Source organism: Brienomyrus brachyistius, chromosome 14 (genome assembly GCF_023856365.1).
Source record: "Brienomyrus brachyistius isolate T26 chromosome 14, BBRACH_0.4, whole genome shotgun sequence".
NCBI classification, from domain to species: domain Eukaryota; kingdom Metazoa; phylum Chordata; class Actinopteri; order Osteoglossiformes; family Mormyridae; genus Brienomyrus; species Brienomyrus brachyistius.
The window spans coordinates 21,664,107-21,686,982 of NC_064546.1; the positions used below are offsets into that span (position 1 = coordinate 21,664,107).

At 48.8% G+C, this 22,876-nt stretch overlaps 1 protein-coding gene across 6 annotated transcripts in view; it reads right to left on the minus strand.

Annotated features, from left to right (window-relative positions):
• Nucleotides 1-1,457: 1,457 nt before the first annotated feature.
• The window catches only part of qkia (QKI, KH domain containing, RNA binding a), a 44,627-nt gene continuing 23,208 nt past the window's right edge, over nucleotides 1,458-22,876 (minus strand). For 3 of the 6 annotated variants that reach the window (XM_048975348.1, XM_048975350.1, XM_048975349.1), the window contains 5 exons: nucleotides 21,295-21,438; nucleotides 11,155-11,242; nucleotides 9,855-10,274; nucleotides 8,570-8,644; nucleotides 1,458-7,647 (listed from right to left, as the gene is read on the minus strand). In XM_048975348.1, the coding sequence (XP_048831305.1) occupies nucleotides 7,631-7,647; nucleotides 8,570-8,644; nucleotides 9,855-10,274; nucleotides 11,155-11,242; nucleotides 21,295-21,438 (744 nt within the window). In that variant the 3' untranslated portion in view covers nucleotides 1,458-7,630. The remainder of the gene's footprint in view (nucleotides 7,648-8,569; nucleotides 8,645-9,854; nucleotides 10,275-11,154; nucleotides 11,243-21,294; nucleotides 21,439-22,876) is intronic. The other 3 variants (XM_048975351.1, XM_048975353.1, XM_048975352.1) reach the window with 3 other exon arrangements.

The following is a 22,876-nucleotide window of genomic DNA, read 5'->3' on the forward strand; positions in this document are numbered from 1 at the left end:
CGTTCCCCTTGTTCCGCTGAAGTTTACCACTGACATCGAGCTGACAGGGGACATTAATCTCATGCCGGGTCCGGGGCCCTCAGTGTTTACACCCACAGAGAGAAGATTAATTGGCTCCTAAAAGAGGTTCACAGTGAGAGGCGCCCTGGTCGTTTGTCTTGGGGGGGGGGGGGGTCTGGCATAGAGCGGGGGGCTCTTCCTGCTTCTGGGTGAAAACCTGACATCGTGCTGTGAGTCAACTTATTGCTTTTTATTTTTTAAAACCAGTTAATTTCTCAGTGGAGGAGTATGCAGCTTCAGAAATGTACACTGACAAAAAAATGGACAAGAGAGTTTAATTTCCAGCGGTTACCTTGTAGTTGTGTTTACTGCAAAGCCAGATGTATTTTCATGTGAAACTGCAATGGTCAGGCGCTGCAACATTACAGTTAAACACTGATGACGTGCAGGATGTGTATGGAGTGGGGGGGGCAGAGTGAGCTATGACATCACCAAGTTGCACCAGCAACTGTACAGAAGAGTCTGGTAATAATCCAAAATATGGCCGGTCGCCAACGGCGAGTCACAGCTACATCTCACCCTATACTTATACTCAAATAGTTCTTCTGCTGGGAATCACTGCTTGGGGCTTGGTGGGAACGTTCCCCCGCAGCACAGAGACACACTAGGAGGCAGCGTGTGGCTCAGTGGCTAAACCTCTGTACCTGTGATCAGAAAGTAGCTGGTTCAAGCCTGACCTCAGCACATCTATGGGTCCTTGAGTATGGCTCTTATTCCCCGGCTCCCTGGGTGTTGCAGTAGGTGGCTGCCCTTCGCAGCCAGCTTGCTCTCACCTAGAGAGAGCAAGCTGGGGGAGGCGCAGAGAGAATTTCCCTACAGGGATCGATAAGGTATCAGTTGTTTGCCTGCTTGCAGGCCACTGCATCATGTGCAGCCACAGACAGACGGTAGCCCAGTGATTATTGAACACAGATGGATTGATTTTGGTTTTACAGAACTGACGGACATCTATGTCAACACAGGCTGCTGTATCCTGTCATTAATATTGGCATGTTTATATAAAGAATATTATTAGTTTCCTTGCAAAAGAATTATAAGCCCACTTCCATAAGCAGGAGTCACATGACTTTGCCCCTCCAGAAAGCACTGATTCTGTCAGTAATTCCCTGCATCTGGATGGCCAGATTCAGATCAGCCACGATCAGCAGCACCCCGGTTGCTGGTCCGCCATTGGTCCTGTATGGCTCTGAACCATTAGCGCCGCCTTTAACGGGAGACTTACACCAGGCCTGGTGACCTTTCAAGTGCCCATAGACTCATGCTTCAGATAGACAAGTGGATGTACTGTGTTGGAAAAAGGCATCGGCCAATCAGACTCACCGTTGTACCTCAGGATTATGTCGTCATCGATCAGCAGGCTGAACCAACATTAGAGGACAATCCAGGCAGTCAAGGGCCAGCTTGTAAATACAGTACTTTATTGCACACAATGCACATGTTCTCATTTTTGGTGTGACCAACATTATTGCCAAGACATGTTTTCTTTTTCCCATTTTACTTGTTTACCTTCTCAGTAGAAAATAACAGAAGAAAACAGTAAATCTCCAGAACAAACGGTTTCCACAAGAAGAGGTTTCTGATCAAGCCAGTTCAGCCCCATGGGACACGGTGCACTGCCTTCAGTCTGAAGAGTGCAGCCGGCCGCCCGGCCTATCACGAGTCCCCAGGGCGGCCCTGGGCTCAGCCGGCCGCCCGGCCTATCACGAGTCCCCAGGGCGGCCCTGGGCTCAGCCGGCCGCCCGGCCTATCACGAGTCCCCAGGGCGGCCCTGGGCTCAGCCGGCCGCCCGGCCTATCACGAGTCCCCAGGGCGGCCCTGGGCTCAGCGGCGCCACCTTTAACCCCCCAGGGCCACGTCACCACTTGGGTGGCTCTGCCCTCCTAGCTTGTGTAACACAGATTAAGGATAAACAAAAGAAAATAACAGTAATTAAATGCCGACACTATAAAGGAATGTTATGAAAAGCTACTGCTGACAAAGAGAAAGACGACACACGCATGTCACATACGTGCACATATGCTTACATATGTAATAACACGCGTGCGTATGCCATACAATCCTTGTACTATTTTTAGCAAAGGCACTGCAGGCCAGATTATTCGGACCCCTCCCTGCTGGGAGGCACCGTGGTCCAAAAGAGGCTGGCGTGTGAAAGCCGCCGCATTGCACCTGTTTCTGTAATGGGAAGGACGCAGCCGCAGACAGCATGATCACTGCCTCCCACTGCCCTTTCCAAGCCGGAAGCTTCTCAGGGCTTCCAGGGGTAGGGTCACCTCAAGGCGGCACTAGCTTTTGGTCAGAACATTCCAGTTATGAGTGTGCGTATGTGTGAATACAGGAAGTCAAACCTTTAATGTGCACTGAAAATAGCTGAAGTCTTAGGTTCTCTCTGCTCAAAGGGAAACTTTGCAGAAGGCAGCGACTGGCACTTCAATGGCCAAGTAGAAAAATATCTCTTCCAGTCTTTTGCTTGAAAGGCACTTATGATGGTTCTAGAAATGTGCTTCCTGGCTGTGCTTGTGACGGGTCCCTTCCCTGTCACTGCATGCGGGAGGCAGGACAGATTTATTCGCGCAAACACACACGCTGCTGGTCCCCGTCACACGTTACACTTGTCAGCATGTCTGTGTGTCTGGTACCCAAATCCTTCAGTTCCTGAGAGCTGAAACAGACTCTTTGAAAGAAAAACAAAACAAAACAATGTGCTACAGGGCACAGTGACTACGCTCACTCTGATTCCAGGTTGAGGTCGTATCCAAACAGCCATTTAACTCCGGTTACGTTACAATCAAAAGCCACCAACTGAAAGAGGCCCAGGCGCTTTGATACTCTTTTTAAGCTGAAATATCAATCACTGTGATTCAGCGCTTAGATCTGGGAGCAGCTAATGGGTCTTGGTTTGGGGAGGGGGGGCAGCTGCATCATGGGGCCTGATATTAGTGAAACACTGCTTTAAAGAGAACGACAGGAGGAAACACAGCAGAAAAGCAACCTCCTCCCCTCTATGGAACAGCAGAGCTCCAAAGAACGGCTTTAAATGGGAGCAGTAGAGCCCCCCCCCCGCAGACCTCATTCTGTCATTTGTCCAAGAGCGACAGAAGGCTGGAAGAGAAGATGACCCGGCTGCCCACACACCATTTCCCAATAGCAGCAACCTCGTCTGGACTTTGAAGGTGACCCAGCACCGCTTTGACTGACCTTCAGTTAAGTGGCTGGAGAGTGTTTTACATGCAGTGGATCTGCTTACTGAGGCCTGGGTGAGTGAGTGAGCGAGTGAGTCAGTGAGTGAGTGAGCAGAAGCTAACAACAGTATGAATGATACGCCACAAAAACAGGGAGAGATCAGCTTTCATATACATACATATATGTGAGGAGATGAAGGCGCAGCGATATCACATGCTAGGGAAGGACAGTGTGGTGGGGCTTCGTGTTCAGCGGACACATGACTCAGCAAAGCAGTTGCTGTTCCTGGCCTGCATCCCATAATAATAATCACTGCAATAACAAATACGGAGCCTTTTCAGAAAGAGTACAAAGGAGAGGCAGCTGACAGACACAGTAGCATGTTTCTGTGCAGATGGTTTCCCATCAAGAAAGTGTGCATGTGTGTGAGGCCAGTGAGATCGTTCCAGTTAGCGTGTGTGTGAACACAGCGCACTCATTCCAGTTAAGCTGTGTGTGTGTGTGAGAGCCCAGTGCGATCGTTCCAGTTAGGGTGTGTGTGTGTGTGAGAGAGAACACAGCGCACTCATTCCAGTTAAGCTGTGTGTGTGAGGCCAGTGAGATCGTTCCAGTTAGCGTGTGTGTGAACACAGCGCACTCATTCCAGTTAAGCTGTGTGTGAGAGCCCAGTGCAATCATTCAAGCTAGGGTGTGTGTGTGTGTGTGTGAGAGAACACAGCGCACTCATTCCAGTTAAGCTGTGTGTGTGTGAGAGAACACAGCGCACTCATTCAAGCTGTGTGTGTGAGAGAACACAGCGCACTTGTTCCATTTAGCTGTGTGTGAGCCCAGTATGATCATTCGTTACACTGTGAGTGAGAACTCAATGCAATCACCCCAGTTAGGCTGTGTGTGTGCTTCAGCCCAGTGTGAGCGTTCCAGTTAGACTGAGTGAGAGCCCAGTGCAATTGTTCCAGTTAGGCTTTGTGTGCGCATGTCAGTCCAGTGCAATTGTTCCAGTTAGGCTGTGTGTGTTAGGCCAGTGCAATCGTCCCAGTTAGGCTTTGTGTGCGCATGTCAGTCCAGTGCGATTGTTCCAGTTAGGCTGTGTGTGTATGTTAGCCCAGTGCAATTGTTCCAGTTAGAATGTACGTGTGTGTGAGCCCGAGAGACAGCCCTGTGTGACTGTTAGGCCGTGTGTGTGTGTGTGTGTGTGTGTGAGCCCAGTGTGAGCATTCCAATAGGTAGTGTGTGTGCACGTGCGTGACAGCCCAGTGCCAATGTTGGTGGCCAGACACCAGTTTTAATCTTGTTAGTCCGTGAACCAGACCAGGTAGTACATTCATTAAACAGGTTAAACACAAGACAAAAATAAAAATTTCAGCAAAGTTAGTAAAATTCATACTAAGAATGTTTTATTAAAATAAATGCCAAGGAGGGGTTAATAAGGAAAAAATAACAGCATACACCATGAAAACGAAACGCAAGCATGTAAAAATACTTGTAACAAGAACTAATAGTCACTAATGAGTTAAACAAGCTAGGAACTGCCAAGAAAAGGGGCTGGAGGGAAGGCAGGCTCCTGACGTGACAGGAACAGGGGGGGTCGGGGGGGGGGGGGGTTGGGGACAGTTTAAACCTTTAAAAAAAAAAACCTGCATTGGGCTTCATCAGAAAAAAAAAGGTTTCAAAAAATGATTAATATACATATAAAATGAAGTTAGAAAAATACATTTGAAACCTGTAACAATGGCTGTTAATTACATTATCATACAGAGTAGGCAGGTCAGAGTGTGCCACTACTCTCCAACAGCTGACGCCATCTCCAGGCTGGCGAAGCAGCCATCTGAGAGGGACGATAATACTGTCAATTGCTCGCACGTTTCTTTTAATATTGCATTTTGAAGAGTTCGTAACACTGAAAAAAACCAAAGCATTGACCTGTTGCGTAACAGCATGTAATAGAACACACACATGATATAACGTGTGGGCTGCCAGTGATGGAGATGCATCAGGAACTCTATGGAACCTGCGAGACGGGGCGTCCCGTTCCGGGCCCCCGCAGGGAGGCCAAGAGGAATAACACTGACCGACTTCCAGCGTCACCATGGAACACAAAGTGTTTACTTGCACTAGGGGAAATCTGGCATGGTTTCATCTCCGAAACCTTCAAATTTTTGGCAAATATTCTAATGATTCAGGTGTCTCAAATCCAGCCCTCCCCACAGCACAAGGCTGCCCCCGCCCCCCACATCCCGAGAGGGCAGAGCCAGTGACCCACGGCGGGGTCACCGCCGCCTTCCCCGTCTCGCTCTGCGCTCCGCCTCCTTGTGGCAGACTCCTGCATCACAGTTGGCAGTTTGTTCGCAGTATAAACACACACAAAGTAACAGACACACACGTGTGTGAATGATAACCTTCAAACTTAAATCAAACAAAAAATAATAAGAGTATATTTGTTCAAATGGCATATTAAAGGACTAAGGTGGTGGTGGGGGTCTAAAAACAATAAAAAAAAAAAGCCGACCTATCCTTGGGAAGACGGAAGATGGCACGCATTAGCCTGTCGAGTGACTGCTATTCTTTTGCATAGAGTGACGTCACGCTGCTCTCAGCGCACTGTCCTCGGCGCGGTGCTGGATATGCCAGGAAAACCAAATGACCATCGATAAGGCACTTTTTCTGGCTCCCTCTCTCCCTTGCATGGGTCCTTCGCTTCTCCCTTCCGCATGCAGCAATTTTGGTCTTTACTTTCTAATCCAATAACATCCAACTTCACTTTTTAAACTTTTTTTCCTTTTCAAACAAATTTTTTTTTACACTATTTTATAATCGCAAGTACAAAAAGCTAAAATTGCCAAAAATATATTTTTCACCAGCACCCTGTAAAAGTATCTAATTTTGTTCTTGTCCGTTTGTCCGCAATGCCGGTATCTACATGTGTACATTTAGATATTTATATAGTTATATTTATATATATAGAACAGGTATGTATAAAGCAATTAGAACAGGCAGGCATGGCTTTCAAATCCTAGTTTTTCATGAGAAATGAAAGATGTTTTAGGGGTGGGGCCTCTCAGAGCCCCCCCCAGCAGACGAGCACAGTGTGCTGTGGACACGTCAGGTGGGGCTGTCTAAGAAATGCACTTTAATGCACTGAGACACGACAGACAGAAGAGCCAGCGAGCGGACAGCAGCCGCTGAGCCTTCTGCTTCATCTCAGCTCTGTCGTGTGATACAGGAAGTGTTTACATGTAGTTTCCCTCCAAGAAGAGCAGGCTAAACGCCACATTCTGTCACATCATTGGACGTTTATCGCTTCCTTCTTGTGAAGGGTAAAGGAAAAGGAAGAAATAAATCAATAATTCTGTACAAATCCATACTTGGGCATGAGGCTCCTCCCTGTTTAGTGTTTCTGTTCATGCATCTTGGTAGAACACTCACGTCACAGCGACCCCAGCACGACTGCGGAGAACCTCCCAACAAGTCACGTGGACCGTCGGGAACATCAACACACCGTTTTCCATATTGATCGAGATGGGATTGCTGTGACATGAGATGTATAGACATGTAGTTCAGGCACTGAATACCAACATGAGAAAGGGTTTAGTGGAGACGCCCAGGGCTCCCAGAGACACCCCACTGAGATGAGGAGGCCAATTTCACCTTCACCAATCTCAGTACATACATTAATACCCAGGTCACCACATTTCCAATGTAAAACAAAATATTTAAAATAAACAAAAGGAAAGAAAAACCAACATAAAGAACACAGTAAGCTCTGCAATCATATGAGCCATGCTATAAGTCAGCCAACTCAGGCAACACCCAGAGTGTGTCAGCCCTTCCAAACGACGGCTCAGCGCATCAGGAAACAGAAGTACGATGACAGAACCAAAGGGACGCGCTGATGCTTTTTAACCCTTTCCTTTTTCTTTCAGGTGTCCCTCTGCAGGGTAAGGGGACTGGGGCGGGGGGATGAGCGGATGAGGTCAAAACCATCATATCGAACCAAAAGACTAGCGTAGAAATGCAGACTCAGGTCCAGGTTGGCACTGTCTTATTACTCTGAGTGAAGTGAACAGACGGGGAGGGGCAGGGCTGGGGGTTTTATTGCTCAAAATCAGTGCAGGTTCTTGGGTGGTGATAAACCCACCCAAACTGCAGGGAGATACTTAAAGAAAAGGAAAGGGAAAAATGTTTGATACCAAAACAATTTGATAGTGAAGTGAGAGTTTCTGTAGGGCTTGCTGTGGTGGTGGTTGTAGTTAGGGTAACTGTGCGAGTAGATGCCGTTCTCACGGGGTCCGAGAGGCTAGCAAAGCCAGTTACCAGTTAACTGATCAGCAGGCAGGCTGGGGGGCAGCTCGTCATTGGGTGAAGAGTTCAGAGGTCAGAAGGTCATGTGTTAGTTGCCGGTGGCGGCTAGGTGGTTAGAAACAAAAAAACAAAAACAAAACAGATAGAAAGGATATTAGTGTCAGCAGGAAGAGACTTGAATGACATCATTTTGACAGTAAAATGAATGAAATCTCATGGTCTTTAAATTCCCCTTCCAAGAAAAAGGCTAATCTGGTTATAATCATGTTATGACTAGAATGCGAGTCCCTCATCCTCCAATCAGCCGCGTAGGACACCGCAGCTCCCGCTGAGAGAAAGCAGAGGAAGGAGCACCAAGCGCAACACAAACACAGTAATGCTGCAGTGCGAGTGACCCTGCGTGTGCCAAACAGCAGTCGAGGCTCCACTGGCGTTTCCAGCTTGCTTTATTCGCCCTCCGCTCAGCTAGATGTTTATATATACAGATGCCATAAATACATCTCAGAAAATGTCAATGTACTAAATGACAGTACCCTTGCACAACTGAAATATAGTACAAAAATATTTTTTCCCATGTGTACAAATTCATAGAAGGCAAATTGTAAACTGTATGCAGATCAGAGTGTGTCCATGTCATTACAAACACGTGCACGTCAGATCCGGGGGAAAATGTTGGTCAAACAGCCACTGAATGTCCAATTGCTTTGCTGGCTTTAATTAGCGTGTTTGCAGTGCGTCCGTGCAGGAGGAGAGGCGGGAGGCCTGGTGGCCGTCCTGCTCAGGCCTGTGACATTTACAGCCTGACTGCCTGAACGCACCAGCACAGAATGTAAACTGAAGAAAACCTTTTACAGAGACAAACCTGAGCATTCAACATCTCTACGTGATGATAACTGTCAATGGATTTATCCATCACTGTAAACGTTTGCATACCACAGATATTTCTGAACAAGTCAGGAAAAACAGCACAAATGACAAAGAAACCCAGCCCCCCCCCAAATGAAGAGTCATTAAGGTCTAAACTAACCTCTGTCTGCTGTCACAATCCTTTGGTAAGGATGGACACGCGTGTCATGCCTTCTCACTTTAGTTGCCATAGCACCTAGGCAACAAGTCGACAGGGTTACATAGCATCCGAGTCAATTGGAGAAACAGCACCACACACACACACACACACACACACACACACACACACACACACACACACACACACACACACACACACACACACACACACACACACACACACACACACAGAGACAGACACACAGAGACAGACACACAGAGACAGACACACAGAGACAGACACACAGAGACAGACACACAGAGACAGACACACAGGTGTGGTGTACCACTGAGTGAACCTTCACATTGGAGCAGTGGCAGGGTAAGCAGTACAGAGCAGGATACGGTGCGTCAGGGTAGCATTTGCTGACTCCCTGCCGCCGATCGTCTTTCCGGCGCTCATGGCCGTGTAGGTGTGTACATGCGTGTGTAGAGACATGTCAGGCCTGAGCCCCCAAGGCTGCGTGCAGGAGACTGCGGCTCTGCTCCGGTCCTTCTGCATCAGGGGGCTGTGCTGAGCAGAGCCCATAAGCATGGTCGTTTGTATGGCTGTGTGATGCCCTACAATTTGGGTTGGCCGATTAAGGGGGCTGTTTATCCCTCCCCTGCCCTGCACCCCTTCACTGGCTGACACAGCCCTTAGCTGACCCCTTGCTTCTCCAGTCACTCGCTCAGAAGTCGTTCAGTGTGACTGGGTGGGGGCACAAAAAATAGAACACAGTTTAATTTTCTCCTGCTGAAACATGGAGCCACCAGCTGAGATTCCCATGAAGATCATCTGATAATGAAGCGGCTCCTGGCCTAAAGTACAGGGCCAGCCCAGAGCGACCTGCAAGGGCTTCAAAAGGACCCAAAAAGGAGCAATAAAACGCATGAGGGCCTTAATGAGCATCCCCACTGCGGTGCAGGAGAAGTCCGACAGACACCAAAAAAGGTGTCCTTACAGGGCCTTGGGGGCCTGGGTACCAAGGCTCAGCAGACTCTGTGAAAGTGTGTGTGTGCGAGCCTAGTGCGATCGCTCCAGTTAGTGTGTGTGTGCGAGCCTAGTGCGATCGCTCCAGTTAGTGTGTGTGTGCGAGCCTAGTGCGATCGCTCCAGTTAGTGTGAGTCTACTGTATGATTCTCTGGCTGAGGGAACATGGACACACACATGCTAACACACACACAGACACACACACACAGACACACACACACACAGTGAATGGGGCCATGGCACTAGCGCCCTCAGGTGGACACAATGTATTTACCTTTTAACAAGTCCTGCCCGTGGCTCCCGGCAGCGGCAGCGGCGTCCAGGACGCCAGTGAGAAAGAGGCCGCCCTCGAGTCCAGGGCTAAAGGGTGCGCCTGAGCCCCAGGGACGCTTACCTAGAACCCCGGTGTGCTCGATGGGGTACTCCAGCAGAGACGTGGGGGCCAGGGCGTATGGGTACTCGTATGGCGTGGTGTAGATGATGCCAGCGTCAGGTGCCGGTGGCACCAGGGCTGGGGCGCCATTGGGCAACATGGCGGCCATTTGGGTGGGCCGGATGATGTTCATGATGGGCGTCCCCGCTGGTGTCGGTGGCCTCAAGGCTGTGGGAGGGAGGACCTGCCCGGTGGGGGCAGCTATGAGGCGGGGACCTTGAGCAGCCGCAGCGGCCGCTGCAAGAGAGAAGGCAAGGTTGGCTGCCATAAGCGAAAGGAGGAAAGAGGGAGAGAGAGGGAGGGGGAGAGAGAGAGAGAGAGGAAGAGGGAAGGGCGAGAAACCAAACCACAGCAAGATGGGGGGGGAAGGAGGGTGGAACAACAAAAAAGGAAAATTAGTTCATGCAATGATCACTGTGAACCCAAAGCAAATCAGCAGCGAAGAAGAAAACCAGGTGCGGGGGGGGGGGGGGGGGGTTTGGCCATTTAGGGGGCTAGAAACCCAGATCCAAAATTAAGGAGGGGCAGGTGAATCTTCCATTAAGGGAGTGAAATTCCCAGACCCAAACTGCATGGGCTGGCTCCATCGTGTGTGTGTGCGTGCGCGTGTGTGTGTGTGCGTGCGTGCGCGCGCGCGCGTGCGTGCGTGCGCACAGACGCACACACACAGACGCACACACACACACACACACACACCTGCACGAGAGATGAGGATTCCATCAAATAAAGCCACCAAAATGGATGTGAAGGGGCAGGAGATGAAGCTAGTGGGTCTGACCCACATGGACAGGCGCGGGCGGGAAGGAGGCCCTGAGCTGAGCCTGGCATGGGGGAACCAACCAAAGATTATATGCCAGTAAACAAGGACTCTGACCATGGAAGCAGCCACCTACAACCATGACGGGGCTTAGGCACAGGGGTGACAACCGATACCAGGCAATCCTCTGCGTCAGGTCAGCAGGGGGGCGCACACAGTCAGGGCATGATTGTGTGTTTGGAGTGAGACATGCATGGAGGCCCCCACTCACTGACAGACACTGCACATCAGGGCTGGCTTTCACACCTCTAAGGTCTAAGGCTTCAACACGAAGAACACACACACACAACAGACGCCATCTAGCAGAGATTGGCCTGGGCTTACGTGTCTTTAAGTTGGTGTCCCTGTATGTCCCGTTGAGAATGGCCAGCTCCATAAGCTGCATCTTCTTCAGATTGTCCTCTCCTTCAGCCTGGAAGGGCATGAAGGAGCCCATTGATTAATATGGAGGGAACAGAACAGCACATCTCACACAGCCAGGTTACAGGAAGCACAAACCAAGTAAATAATTAAAATCAGCATAAAAAATTTATCAGGAAAATTACAGTGTAATCAAAGAAGCAAATTAAGTAGAAAAACAAAGGAATATTTATGCTATTGGTTTTGGCCGGAAAAATGGGAGAAATGACTGTCATTCCGTAATCTTGCTGACAAGGACTTCAGAAGAACACAGACAACAAATTGTTTTTGTTCCCTTGTGTGCAATGAAATGCACTACAAGAAGCCTGCATTCATCACTCCCATCAATTAATGCTGCAGCTAAATAAATACACAAGCACGCTGGAGTCATTATTGTCAAATTAGGGAATAGAAATGATTCATGGAAAGCTATGAGCCAGGCAGCTTCCCCAGATCCATGACAACAGCAGCCCAGTCAGGCTGCCCAGCCCACCTAAACCTAATCAATGCCCCCACATGCCATTCAAACAGAAGGGGGAACAGAGGAATGCCTGCAAGGTGCCGGCAGACACCCAGGGCCACCGAGACTAAATGCTGCCCCCCAGCGAGGACGCTCCCACACCCCAACTACCTGCCCGTGCTGAAGATGCCCTGAACCGCTCCCATCACGGCTACATCATGCTATTCCCTTATTCTCTTTGAGGGACAAGGAAACAAACCCCAAGGCAGGGCGGTGGAGTACATGCCAGAGTAAGGACTAGAAGTGGAGCAGAGCCTGGACCAGCAGCAAAGCGAAACACCCTGGGATATATGCGAGCAGCAGGCAGCCCGAGCTTGATAGATTCACAGGTCAGGGAGCTAAAGAGGCCCTGGGGATGGAGGAGCAAGTGTCATTTATCGCAGTGCTTTGTGTGCAACCCCAGCAGGTAGAAACAAACTTGTGACCAAGAGACAGAATGTTTAACGATCCATGTGGATAAATGTGAATCTGCTTCAGATAACAGGCGTCAGCTAAGAACATGCGTGATGTAACATGTTGCTAGTGCTCTGCACCTGGCTCTTCAGAACACCCACCCAGGAAAAAGAACCTGAGAGAAAGCCATATCTCAGCACAAGAGGTGAAATGTTTCCAAAGCCTGGCTGCTGGTCCACAGTACTCCAAAGCCATGGAAAAGCTTGTGGTTAACAAGAGTGAGAGCACCCTATCCCGTGCCCCAAGCGCCACTGTGCAAATGCAGCAGCAATGGCCATCACAAGGAAGGTGGCATAGCTTTAAGGACGAGAACCGATGCACAGGATTCCAGTGAATCAGCAAGCAACGTAAAAAAGCAGATGAATGACACAGGCAGGGGCGGGGCCACTGCTCAGAAGCCAATGTAATAACAGGCACATTGGCTGGGGCGTCCCAGTAAATACACAATAATAAATCCCTGTGTGAACACTGGACCCATGAGTGAAAAACAAGCACTCCACCCAGCACTTGGGAGGGAGCAACACTCCACAGAAGGAAAAGCAGACAGGAAGTGCACATGCCACTGCGGGAAAATTGTTGAATTCCTGTAACTGCTCAGGGGGCAGGAGGCACCGGGGCTAACAGGGCAAATGGTGAGAGGGAGGCCGGCCTCCTGCTTTACACATACGAGTGCATGACAGCAGAAGCAGTCCCACATCCCCAGAATGCATTTTCATCTGGGGTTTCCCCTGCCAGGCATCTCGCTGAAGTAGCCGTACAAGTCCAATTATCATGAAGATAAACATGAACCGGCCAAATGCCTGAAAGAAGGTCCCGGCAAAACAAAGCAAGCAAAGAAGTCATAGGTGGGGCAACTGGCAAATGGGACCGAAGGCCTTCATTTATCCAGAGAGGCCTTGGCCCTGCACTCTGTTCTGAGGATGAGGTCACCAATGGCAAGTATCAGCAGGGCAGGGAAATAGCACACAGCTGTTTTGCTCCATCTCCTTTCTGAGAAACACCCACATCTGGTGAAAAGGCATTACAAGACTATGTCCTGTTCTGATGTTTTCTAGAATTTACAAGATTCCCAAGGAGAAAGAGAGACAAGAAAAATGGTTGGTGTGAATGGACCGAGGCCAGAGCCATAAGGATACAGAAAGGACAAAATGGAGGAGCACACATCAACAAACACATCCCTCACCAGGACAGCGAGTGAGACAGTGCAAGACAGACAGACACACCACAACACGCAGAGTGCAGTACAGCAGAATGTCTTTTGTCCGTCTCCAAAAATCAATGACCTAAGTTTGTGCCCAGGTTAGTTTGGGCTCTCTTGGCCTTCCAAGGGAGGAACAAAAGATGGACTGCCACAGAGTTCAGTGACTGACTGAGAAAACACCAACAGCAGGCATAGAAAGGCATGGGGAAACTTAAACATGCAAGCAAACAGTAACAAATCAGTTACAGTAAACAAGGAATAATGGAATGGCTGATTAGAATGTTTCCCCTTTAAATGAGATCACCGGACTGCGGCGTAGTTGGGAACACAGCCGTGGGAGCAGCAGGTCCATTTATAACCCATTTCTAACCGGCACCCCCAGAGAGGTGCAGTGCTGCACAATGAGTTGCAAAGAAGCCTGAGGCTCCCGAGGTTGCACCCCCCCCCCCAGCAAAGGCCTTGACTAACTCACTGAGAGGCATGCATGAAGGATACATTAAGAAAGTAGATAAAAGTCTTGCTTAAATTTATGATCAAAACAGCACAGTGCTCTCACACACGCACACAGGTTGGTGGGGACCGCCAATTAATTTCTATGGGTTTAAGCCTAATCCCGACAACCTCATCCCTACCAAGACCTTTACTTTATAAGTAACCACATCAAATGTAAGACTTTTGGCATTTTCAATTTGATTGCAGTCTCAGATTTTTATAACACTAAGTTTCCCCTTGTGCGGACCGAACAAATGTCCCCACAAGGGGAAAGGTTGCAAGTTCACATTGTAGGGAAATCTGGTCCCCACAATGTAATACATATAAAAGCACACACAGATAGCATTAGTGCTTCTACACCCAGGGAAATAAGAACAGCACATTAAAAGGATTCACTCTCTGTCCCAACAGTAAGACATGCTGTAAGCCGCTATCAGACAGCTGCCTGGACAGAGCTTCCTGCATACACGCTAAGTCCCTCATCCCCAATCCAACGCCTCCATCCCATGCAATGAATTGTTCTGTTTGCCTGATCCTTTAATGCCAACCAATGGAGTTCAGAATATCTTGAAGGGATTTGGAGAAGCTGATTTAGGGAGTTTAAATACTGCTGGATTTGAATCTGATTCCAGGTCCTGCGTCGAGGCGATTCAAAGGGCATTTTTGACTGACTGGACATGTCACAAGTCGTGCATTCCCAGGACGCAGAAAACAGGAACCGAGAACAAATGAAAATGCATAAACAAACAACAGAACAACAAATGAAGCAGCAGGCTGCACATTAAGGTGCAATTGGCCAAACCTCGAAATAAAAGGAAACTAGTGCAGACAGATACTTGATAGGCTGAGCACAAAAAGAGCGGGGGGAGGGGGGGGGGTAGATTCAGAAGGCCCATAAGCCACCCAGCCAAGAGCGCTTCAGCAGAACAGCACAGACTGCAGGTGGAGATGTTCAGCAGATGTGATGGGCGGCCCGGGCCTGTGCCAGTACGAAGCCCAGGGGCTTTGAGGGGACGGTGCCTGCTGCCAGCTCCAAGAGCCACTCCGAATGTGAGACATTTTTAAGGGAGGTGAGGGCTGCTCTAAACGCCGAGATGTATACAGTCCCATTGTCCCACTGAAACTCAGAGAGGCAGAGATGAAAGCCCCTTCTCCCTCCCCAGAAGGGCAATAGGGCGTTCCCATCCACCCTAGCGAGGTCCAGCAGTCTGTGGATAATTACTGCCACGCCTCATTCCCCCTGCTGCATTATGGGGGGGGGGGGGGGGGGGGGATTGCTCCTTATTGATTCCCTTCCAAATAAAAGGATTAGGAGGTTCAAAGCCAGGCGAGATTCTTCACTCCAGTGCCAAAGCGGCTGGATGTCATCCGCTTCTCTGGGACAGGCCAGCGACACACCATCCACAGCTAGGGGGCGCTCTGAGAAACAGGCCGATTAACTTGTTCATGTTAGCTTCATTACATTCTTTTAAAAGCACAGGCCTTGTCCTGGCAAACACACACACATGCGTTTTGTGGAGACAGGGCTGCTTTGACAGAACCTTCATCTGACAGGCGTGATCAGAGCAACACAGTCCATCTTCCTAAATGATGCATTAATGTTGTAAAACTCACACAAGAGCATGATAAACTCCAACAGCAGCGAAGGGATATTTATTTAGCTGGTTTTACCAGAGCCAGTCGCAATTAAGAGAAACACTCAGGCAGCGAAAAGTCCTGCGGATGCCAAACAGCCCTAATGGGGGCCGACCGCAGCAGCGCAGCGACCGCAGCACGCTCCCTGTGTCACCTGCAGCGGCCCCACATCTATTGTGACCCCCGTGAGCTGCTCTTAAGCCCAACTGCTCCGGGGACTGGCTGATCCTGCTCTCTGCTCCTCTCTTGTACATCGCTTTCGACAAGCATGCCTGCTAAATAAATGTAAATGTTACAGGCTGCCTCCTTTTTCAGGCTTCCTTTTACTATTTTCATTCACAAACACAGGCTGAAAATTAAATATAACAAGCACCTCTCCCATAAGCGAGTGCATCAAAGGCGTGCACATACCATCCCTGTATGCTGTAAGCCATTCTGCAGAAAGTTGAGAATGCACTGCATTAATCTGAGAGACACACATGGCTGGGAACAGCCAGATGGTCTGTTGTACTCATTTGTCATGCCAGGGCTGCTGGGAGGCGAGAATGATTAGAGTCCGCATGGGAAAGGTGTAGCGATCTGTTATCGATCCGAGCAACTACGAAGCCCCAAGCAGGTCTAACGAGTGAGCTTCCTGTCCAGCCGTCTGGACCAGGCACAGCCCACAGACTCAACCCAACATGTGGGCTACACCCCGCTTGGGGCCATCTGTCTGACAGAGTGCCTGTTCCTTGCTGGCACAGAGGGGAGGGAGAGAGGGAGAGATAAAACACGAACAGCTCTTAGTAAATGAGTTGGCAATAGTAAGAGCATTAGGGTTTCAACGTGCAAAAGCCACTACTGCCCCAGTGACACAAGCTACAGACTCAGGGATGCCATCATCAGCATCATCTGCATGAGAGATTCTGGCAGAGATGATCACGGAAAGGCTTGTTAGCTGCCAGTGAGGTACAGGGGAAAAAGGTTCCTGCCATGAATCAAATGGAAAACAAAGTGTGGAAGCCCTCTGAAGCATATCACTGCTCCTGGCCAGGACACGCCGTACCAGTGTGCCACAGAGTGCTGGCAGTTCAGGGGCTGGAACCCAACAGGAACCACAACTCATTAAGCACAATAGAAACCAAAACAGCACAGAAATATGGGTGAATGTGGGACAAACCCAACATAAAGATCCATTCAGCGATGCTAAAATGCTGCAGATCTCGAAATCCAACTGGTTCAAGGCAACATTAAGGACTTAAGAGATGAGCGTGCATCATACTCAGCACACTTAGTGCTCCAAAGTGCTCCCAAGCAGACACTAAACTGCAGCTGCCCTACACCCAAGTTGTGACCACTTGAGACCAAGCAGCCTCCTGACATACTAAAGGAGAGTCCCACATCCTGTTTGCTCACAGTGCCAATTTGGCAGCTTTTAAAACAAATTTGCAAAACTAATTATCCTACTGGAAGGCATGCAGTAGCAGTGCAGGATCACTAGCCTTCCTGGAATCAACCACAACTGCACCACTGCAAACAGGATGACAGTCCTGGCCAAGCGGCACCTGCCAGGACGGTTGACCTCCACCTGGAAATACAAGAACACTGCAAAACTCTAGTATGTGCTATTTCCCTCCACGGGACTTTAACGTCCACTCTAACCTACCCACCCACCCCTTTTCTGTAACCCCTTATCCTGTTCAGGGTTGCGGGGATCTGCATTAAGCTTGACTTACTCGAGCCCATGTTGTGATGTGGAGGGCTCTGTCAGCTGGGGAGAGAGGTGTTAAGGCTAAGCCTGCAAAAAGTGATTTTGATAAAATTAACTGTGTGATCAGGCAATCAACAAATTAGCTAATTTTGGTCATCAAGATAAAAGTATTAGCACTCAAACCTAGTAATACCTTCAAAATGGTCCATAAAAGTTTACCCATTTCACTACACTGCTTGTATCTCAGTTTGTTGCAATTCATCTCCCCTCTGCTACACTGGTGGAGTATCCCTACTGAACGCATGCACCGACCGCAAGCATATGTCCATGGGCAATGGTAGTATGTGCACTAGAGGCTACACTCGCAACTGTATGTGGACTGTAATCGCATATAGAAACTGGACTTAATACACAATTATTAACGTGTCTAGGACACAATTTAAGCGGCAAACTGAAAAATGAATGAAAAATTCTGTCATCTGTTTTTATTGCCAATTATCAATGTTATCAATTAGTTGTTGCAGTCCTAGCTTGGGAAAGAACTTCTAAGCACAGGGACAGTTCCAGGGAATGGAATCATATTTCTTTCAGGCCTTTAACTGAAACCGCTGTTATTCTATTGTAGTCTGAACCCAATTCATCTCACCACACTGACATTCAAATGACTCTGTTCCCCAGAGTGGTCTTTGGAACTACTGAAAGCAGGACTGCTCCTGGAGGGCTTGGAGTTCAGGTCAGGGCAGGGCAGGGAAGTACTGACTGATGAATTGACAAATCCACGGAACAAAAAAAGGCTTGTGGATTCCTATGAATACCTGACATTATTAAAGGTTCTTTATCAATACAACAAACTGTCCGGGGAGAAGCAAGAGTCCAATCACGGCTACAGGGTGAGGTACAGAACCAATTGGCACCAGGAAAATTAAGCAACAACAAAACACTTCCTAGTAGCATACCACAGAATCCACTCCACAGAGTGTGGACTGCCAAACACCCTTGTCAAGCACCACTAAATCAAGCAATGTACAAGGTAATTGGAGGAACGCCATAAAAGGAAAGGTTTAATTCAGAAGCAAGAGAAGCGGAGACACTGCAGCGTCAGGTATTACGGCCAATCGGAGAGAGCCTGGGAAAAGACAGCTTTACAAAGCTGAAACAGAAGTTGTTCTTGACAGTAATTATGCATGACAAAGGATAATCAAAGGACAGGAGAGGCAAAGAAGGGGGATGATTCTACGGTCACTTCAGCAGCGAAGATGCTTAGTTTGTAACCATGTAACAAAAAACACACAGAGGCAATTCCTGATTTAAAAAACACACAGCATTTAACAACAATCAATACAAATGTGAGTGTGCAGTAAAATGAAACATTAAGTGCCAAATAAAACAATTAGGCTCAGTGGGCATCACACCAATCCTGTCTCGGTTGTATAGTTCAGAGGTGAGCTCTTAGTTCTAGGAATGGGTGACTGGTGGTTGAGGTGGCAATTTGGCCAGGGATTGATTGACCATCAAGGTTAAACACCCAAAAGGCTCAGGGCCTGTGTGAATGGCCTTTGGGATGCAGCTCCGAGAATGACACTGCTACCAGACAAAAGCCACGGGCTGGCTCAGTGTTTGCCCCAGTGCCACTGCACCAGGTTTGCTTAATTCTCCACTATGCTGCTTGGGGTTATGGCTTCAGCGGAGTATTCCAGCTATACCCAACACTCTCCTAGTCTCCTGATCCATCCTCCAGATGTCCCATTTCCATGGAGAAGGGCTGACATCATAAGGATCTGCTGGCCAAGGAGCTGTGTCCCTTTCCTAATGCTTCCCAAGCAGCTCAGCTCTCTGTCAGGTCCTGCTACCCCCCAAAGTCACCAAGTCATGGTGCTCCTGAACTTGATTCCTATAAACTGATATGACTTCCATTACAGTCAACCTCTAGTTTTCATTTTTACCCATTAACAATCCAGTGGATGATCACAAATAGGACCTGCAGATCCATGTAAACATAATACATGCTTGCCGACACCCCTTCAGAATCCCTCATTGCCATTTTGGACATAAGCGTGCTGACACACAAACAGGTCACTTAACAGACATTTCTCAAACCGGCATTCCCACTAAGGCTTTTGAGACAATGAATCTGTTCAGGGGGTGGCTATGCTTAATGCGAAAATATTAATAAATAAGTGAGCAGGGGCCAAGTCCCAGGACAGGGATAATACTGTCACCTCCAGCTGGGTGCATCGCGGCTCAGCAGGGGCTCTTGTGTGTGGTGAGCACCATTACCAAGGTACAAGAATTAGCTGTACAGACCTAATAAGTTATGATTACTTTAATGACTTCATTTAGCCATTTTGAGGCGATGAAGAGGAATGCCGATTACAAAATGCCCAGCAGACTGCATGAGGGAGCACGGTGCTCAGCAGGAACAGCAGTAACGAAACCACGCGATCGTTGCTGTCAGACCTTGCTCATGTCAGCCTCCATATTCAAGGGTAAATGTGAGGGACTGCGGGAAGCTAAAGGCTTAGGGAAGAGCGAGACCACAAAGAATAGCAGCAGTGGGGACATTCAGGGTGCAGATGTCATTTACAGTCAGTGATCAGAGCTTCCTGTGCAAGATGGACACCAGTAATAACCATGACCAGAAAGGAGGAACCAAAAGGAGGGGAGGGGCACACTCTCCTCTCAAAAGCAAAAAATAAATTAGGGTGGCCCCATTTGCCTTGTGGTAGATTTAATAAGAGAATTTCACACACCCAAATGGAGAGAAGATGTCCATCATTACACACACTGTATCCAGGCGATAGTGATGCATCCCTGCTTAATCCAATTAATTTTAGCATGACATTGGCAGCCTATCTCCCATCCACAGAGCGAAGGGGGAAAGACGTCCTGCCGGACAGCCTGGCCACCGCAAACACACTTTGGGGGATGTGGCGCGAGACAAGCAGGCCTCTGCTCTCAGGCACAGTGAGACAGAAGAGAGCCTGCTAGTGGCGATGCAACATCCAGCAAACCAACAACTGTGCCTAATAAAGTCAAACAGGAAATCAGAGGATCGAGCCACAGAGGTCAGAAGTACAAACTCCCTGGTGACAGCTGCTGTACATGCTCCACAATATCACGCCTGCACTCCAGGCCCATGAGCCGATGTGGTTTTTCTGACCACACTGCTTTACCAGTGCTGACAGAGCACCAACGGAGGCCAGCAAGGTGCCGATTATGCCATTTTGTGGAGGGCGGGCACCCCAGTGAAGGCTATGTGCTGGGTGACTAAGACCAAACAAAGCAGCTTTAATCAGAAATAATAGGTCGGCTAGGTATCAATCAACTCTGACTCAAAAAGTGGAAGAAAATATTCTCCCTGGCTACAGCCATAGCAATCAGAGCAAGTTTGATGTACAAGATCAGAAACTAAGTTTAATTTTAATCAATGACGCTGTCAAAATCAGCCGTGCAATCAACAGGGCGAGGAGTGTGACCTCACCCCAGGTAGCCCTGACCTGAGCTCGTGTCGCTTATCAGCCCACATTGCGGCAAGGCCTTGCTCTGCGTAACCTCGTTAGAATGGTCACATACAGAGGCACGTGCCTGCTTTTGTCACAGCAGAAGGCTGGGCTCCTGCTTCAGTGCATAGCAGAGCAACAGGGAACTGCTTGAGGGTGGGCACTGAAATAAAGCTGATTATGGACAACCTGGAGCAATCTGGCCAGGGTTCAGCAGGTCAGCCGTGTTCTTCCATGCCTCCTCACGGAGAAAGCGGCAGACACAGCTGTCAAGCCAGTCTGTTCACCACAGGGAACTCCACATGGCCACCTCCGGCAACCAACGGCAAAAGCCAACAGAGTGGCTAGAACCTTCCGCCTGATGTCTATAGCTACTCAAGGCCACACACACACACACACACACACACACACACACACACACACAAAAAATCTCTTTTCCACATTTTATGAGAGAAAAATTAAAAACAACAGAACCGCCTTCCCTGGGGATGCACAATTTTGTGGTTAACAATCACAAACGCAGGTGTATTGTGGCCGGGTGCCGCCGGCCCAGCCCGCTCTGCTCAGCCCTCACCGCAGGCACAAGCAGCTTCTTCACTTCCTCCACTGCCCGCCTCATCTTGATTTCCGCCCGTGTCTGAGTGTCCTCCACAGTGATCAGCACATGCAGGTCTTCGTTTAGGTGCTCCCAGTTGGGTTTACCCCGATTCTGTTCCTCCTGCAACAGATGAGGGGAAGCACAGAATACTTATGCAAGGACAGCAGACGAAATGCAGGAGCAAAACACCAAACGTGTAGAAAGTTAAAATTAAGTAGGAACAGTTTCAATGAATGACCGAGGTGTGATTAAGATAAGCTCTGTATTATGGATGCGTCTCAAAAATCCTTTTCAAATCACCTCCTTACCCCCAAGAACCAAGAGGGAAGCAATAAGTTTATGGAAAATGAAACAATGCTTTATGTGCCATTTTCGGCTTTCTGGTCACAGGCACAGAGGTTTAACCTGCTGAGAAAGAAAAAGGTGGGCCTGTTCAATTCAATAGGTGACTGTGGCAGGCTGGTGCTCTCACTTCTGACTGGTACCTCCCACATGCCACATTCCTGTGCCTTGCATGGAGGCAGGCAGCATCCTGCTGTGCCCTCTGTGGCCAGGCATTAGAGGGACTGAAGTGGGTACTTTCAAAGACTAACTGCAGAGATACAAATACCTAAACAAAGCAACTAAAGCACGATTTTAATGGAACTGGACCTGTTGGGCAATGCATCCAGTAAGTCAGCATTCCGGGAAGAGCCTGCCACACGGTTCAGGAAGCAGGAACGTCATTCACTTCCTGTTGATTAATACTGTGTTGTGCATCGTCAGCTGTTTTCCCATTTTGTTTCTTCTCACAGCCTAAAACCTGATCATTTGTGAGGCAGGTACAGTAACTGAGGTATCTAATTGTTAGAGCACAGTATGGCTCAGTGGGAGGCTGGTCTGACATGGCACTAACCCACACGCCGGGCTGCTCGACGCGTGTTAACCCCCCTCCCCCATCTACAAGGAGTATACAGCATGAGCCAGTCAACCCTGAGGAGTACGGCAAGCTGTTCTGCGTGATTTCACACCGGCTATTGGGGACCAGGCTATACCAAGAAGCACCACTACCAATGCAGGAATGAGATATTTGCAAGCAAGACCTATGAAAGGAGCACATGATCTAAGGTTTCCGTTTATGGAGAGATGACAAAAGGGGGTAAATGTCGTGCTGTACTCCAGTTTGGACTGCCAACCAAGACAAGTCATGTGACCATCCGCTGGATGGAAAAAGGGGGAATCCATGCCCCTCCCCGCCAAACCAGCATAACCAAATGCCCAGCTCTACCGTTACTAAAAGTAGCAAGCTATGGGAATTTAAAAAATTAAACATTCAAATATAAAAACATTCTTGCATTGATGAAATGATTTTTAACCCTCACTATTCTGCCCAGCTGCTCTGTGAGACTGTGCAGCAAGATGGGGGCAGCTAAAAATAAACCAATGAAATGCTTGCAGAAACAGTATGGAGCAGCTGCCTTGCATCCTGCGCAGTTCCTGAGCCAACATGGATGACCGGCGATGCTTCGCATATCAGAAAGAGATCCAGAGCCAGCAAAGTGCAGTGCAGGCAAGATGC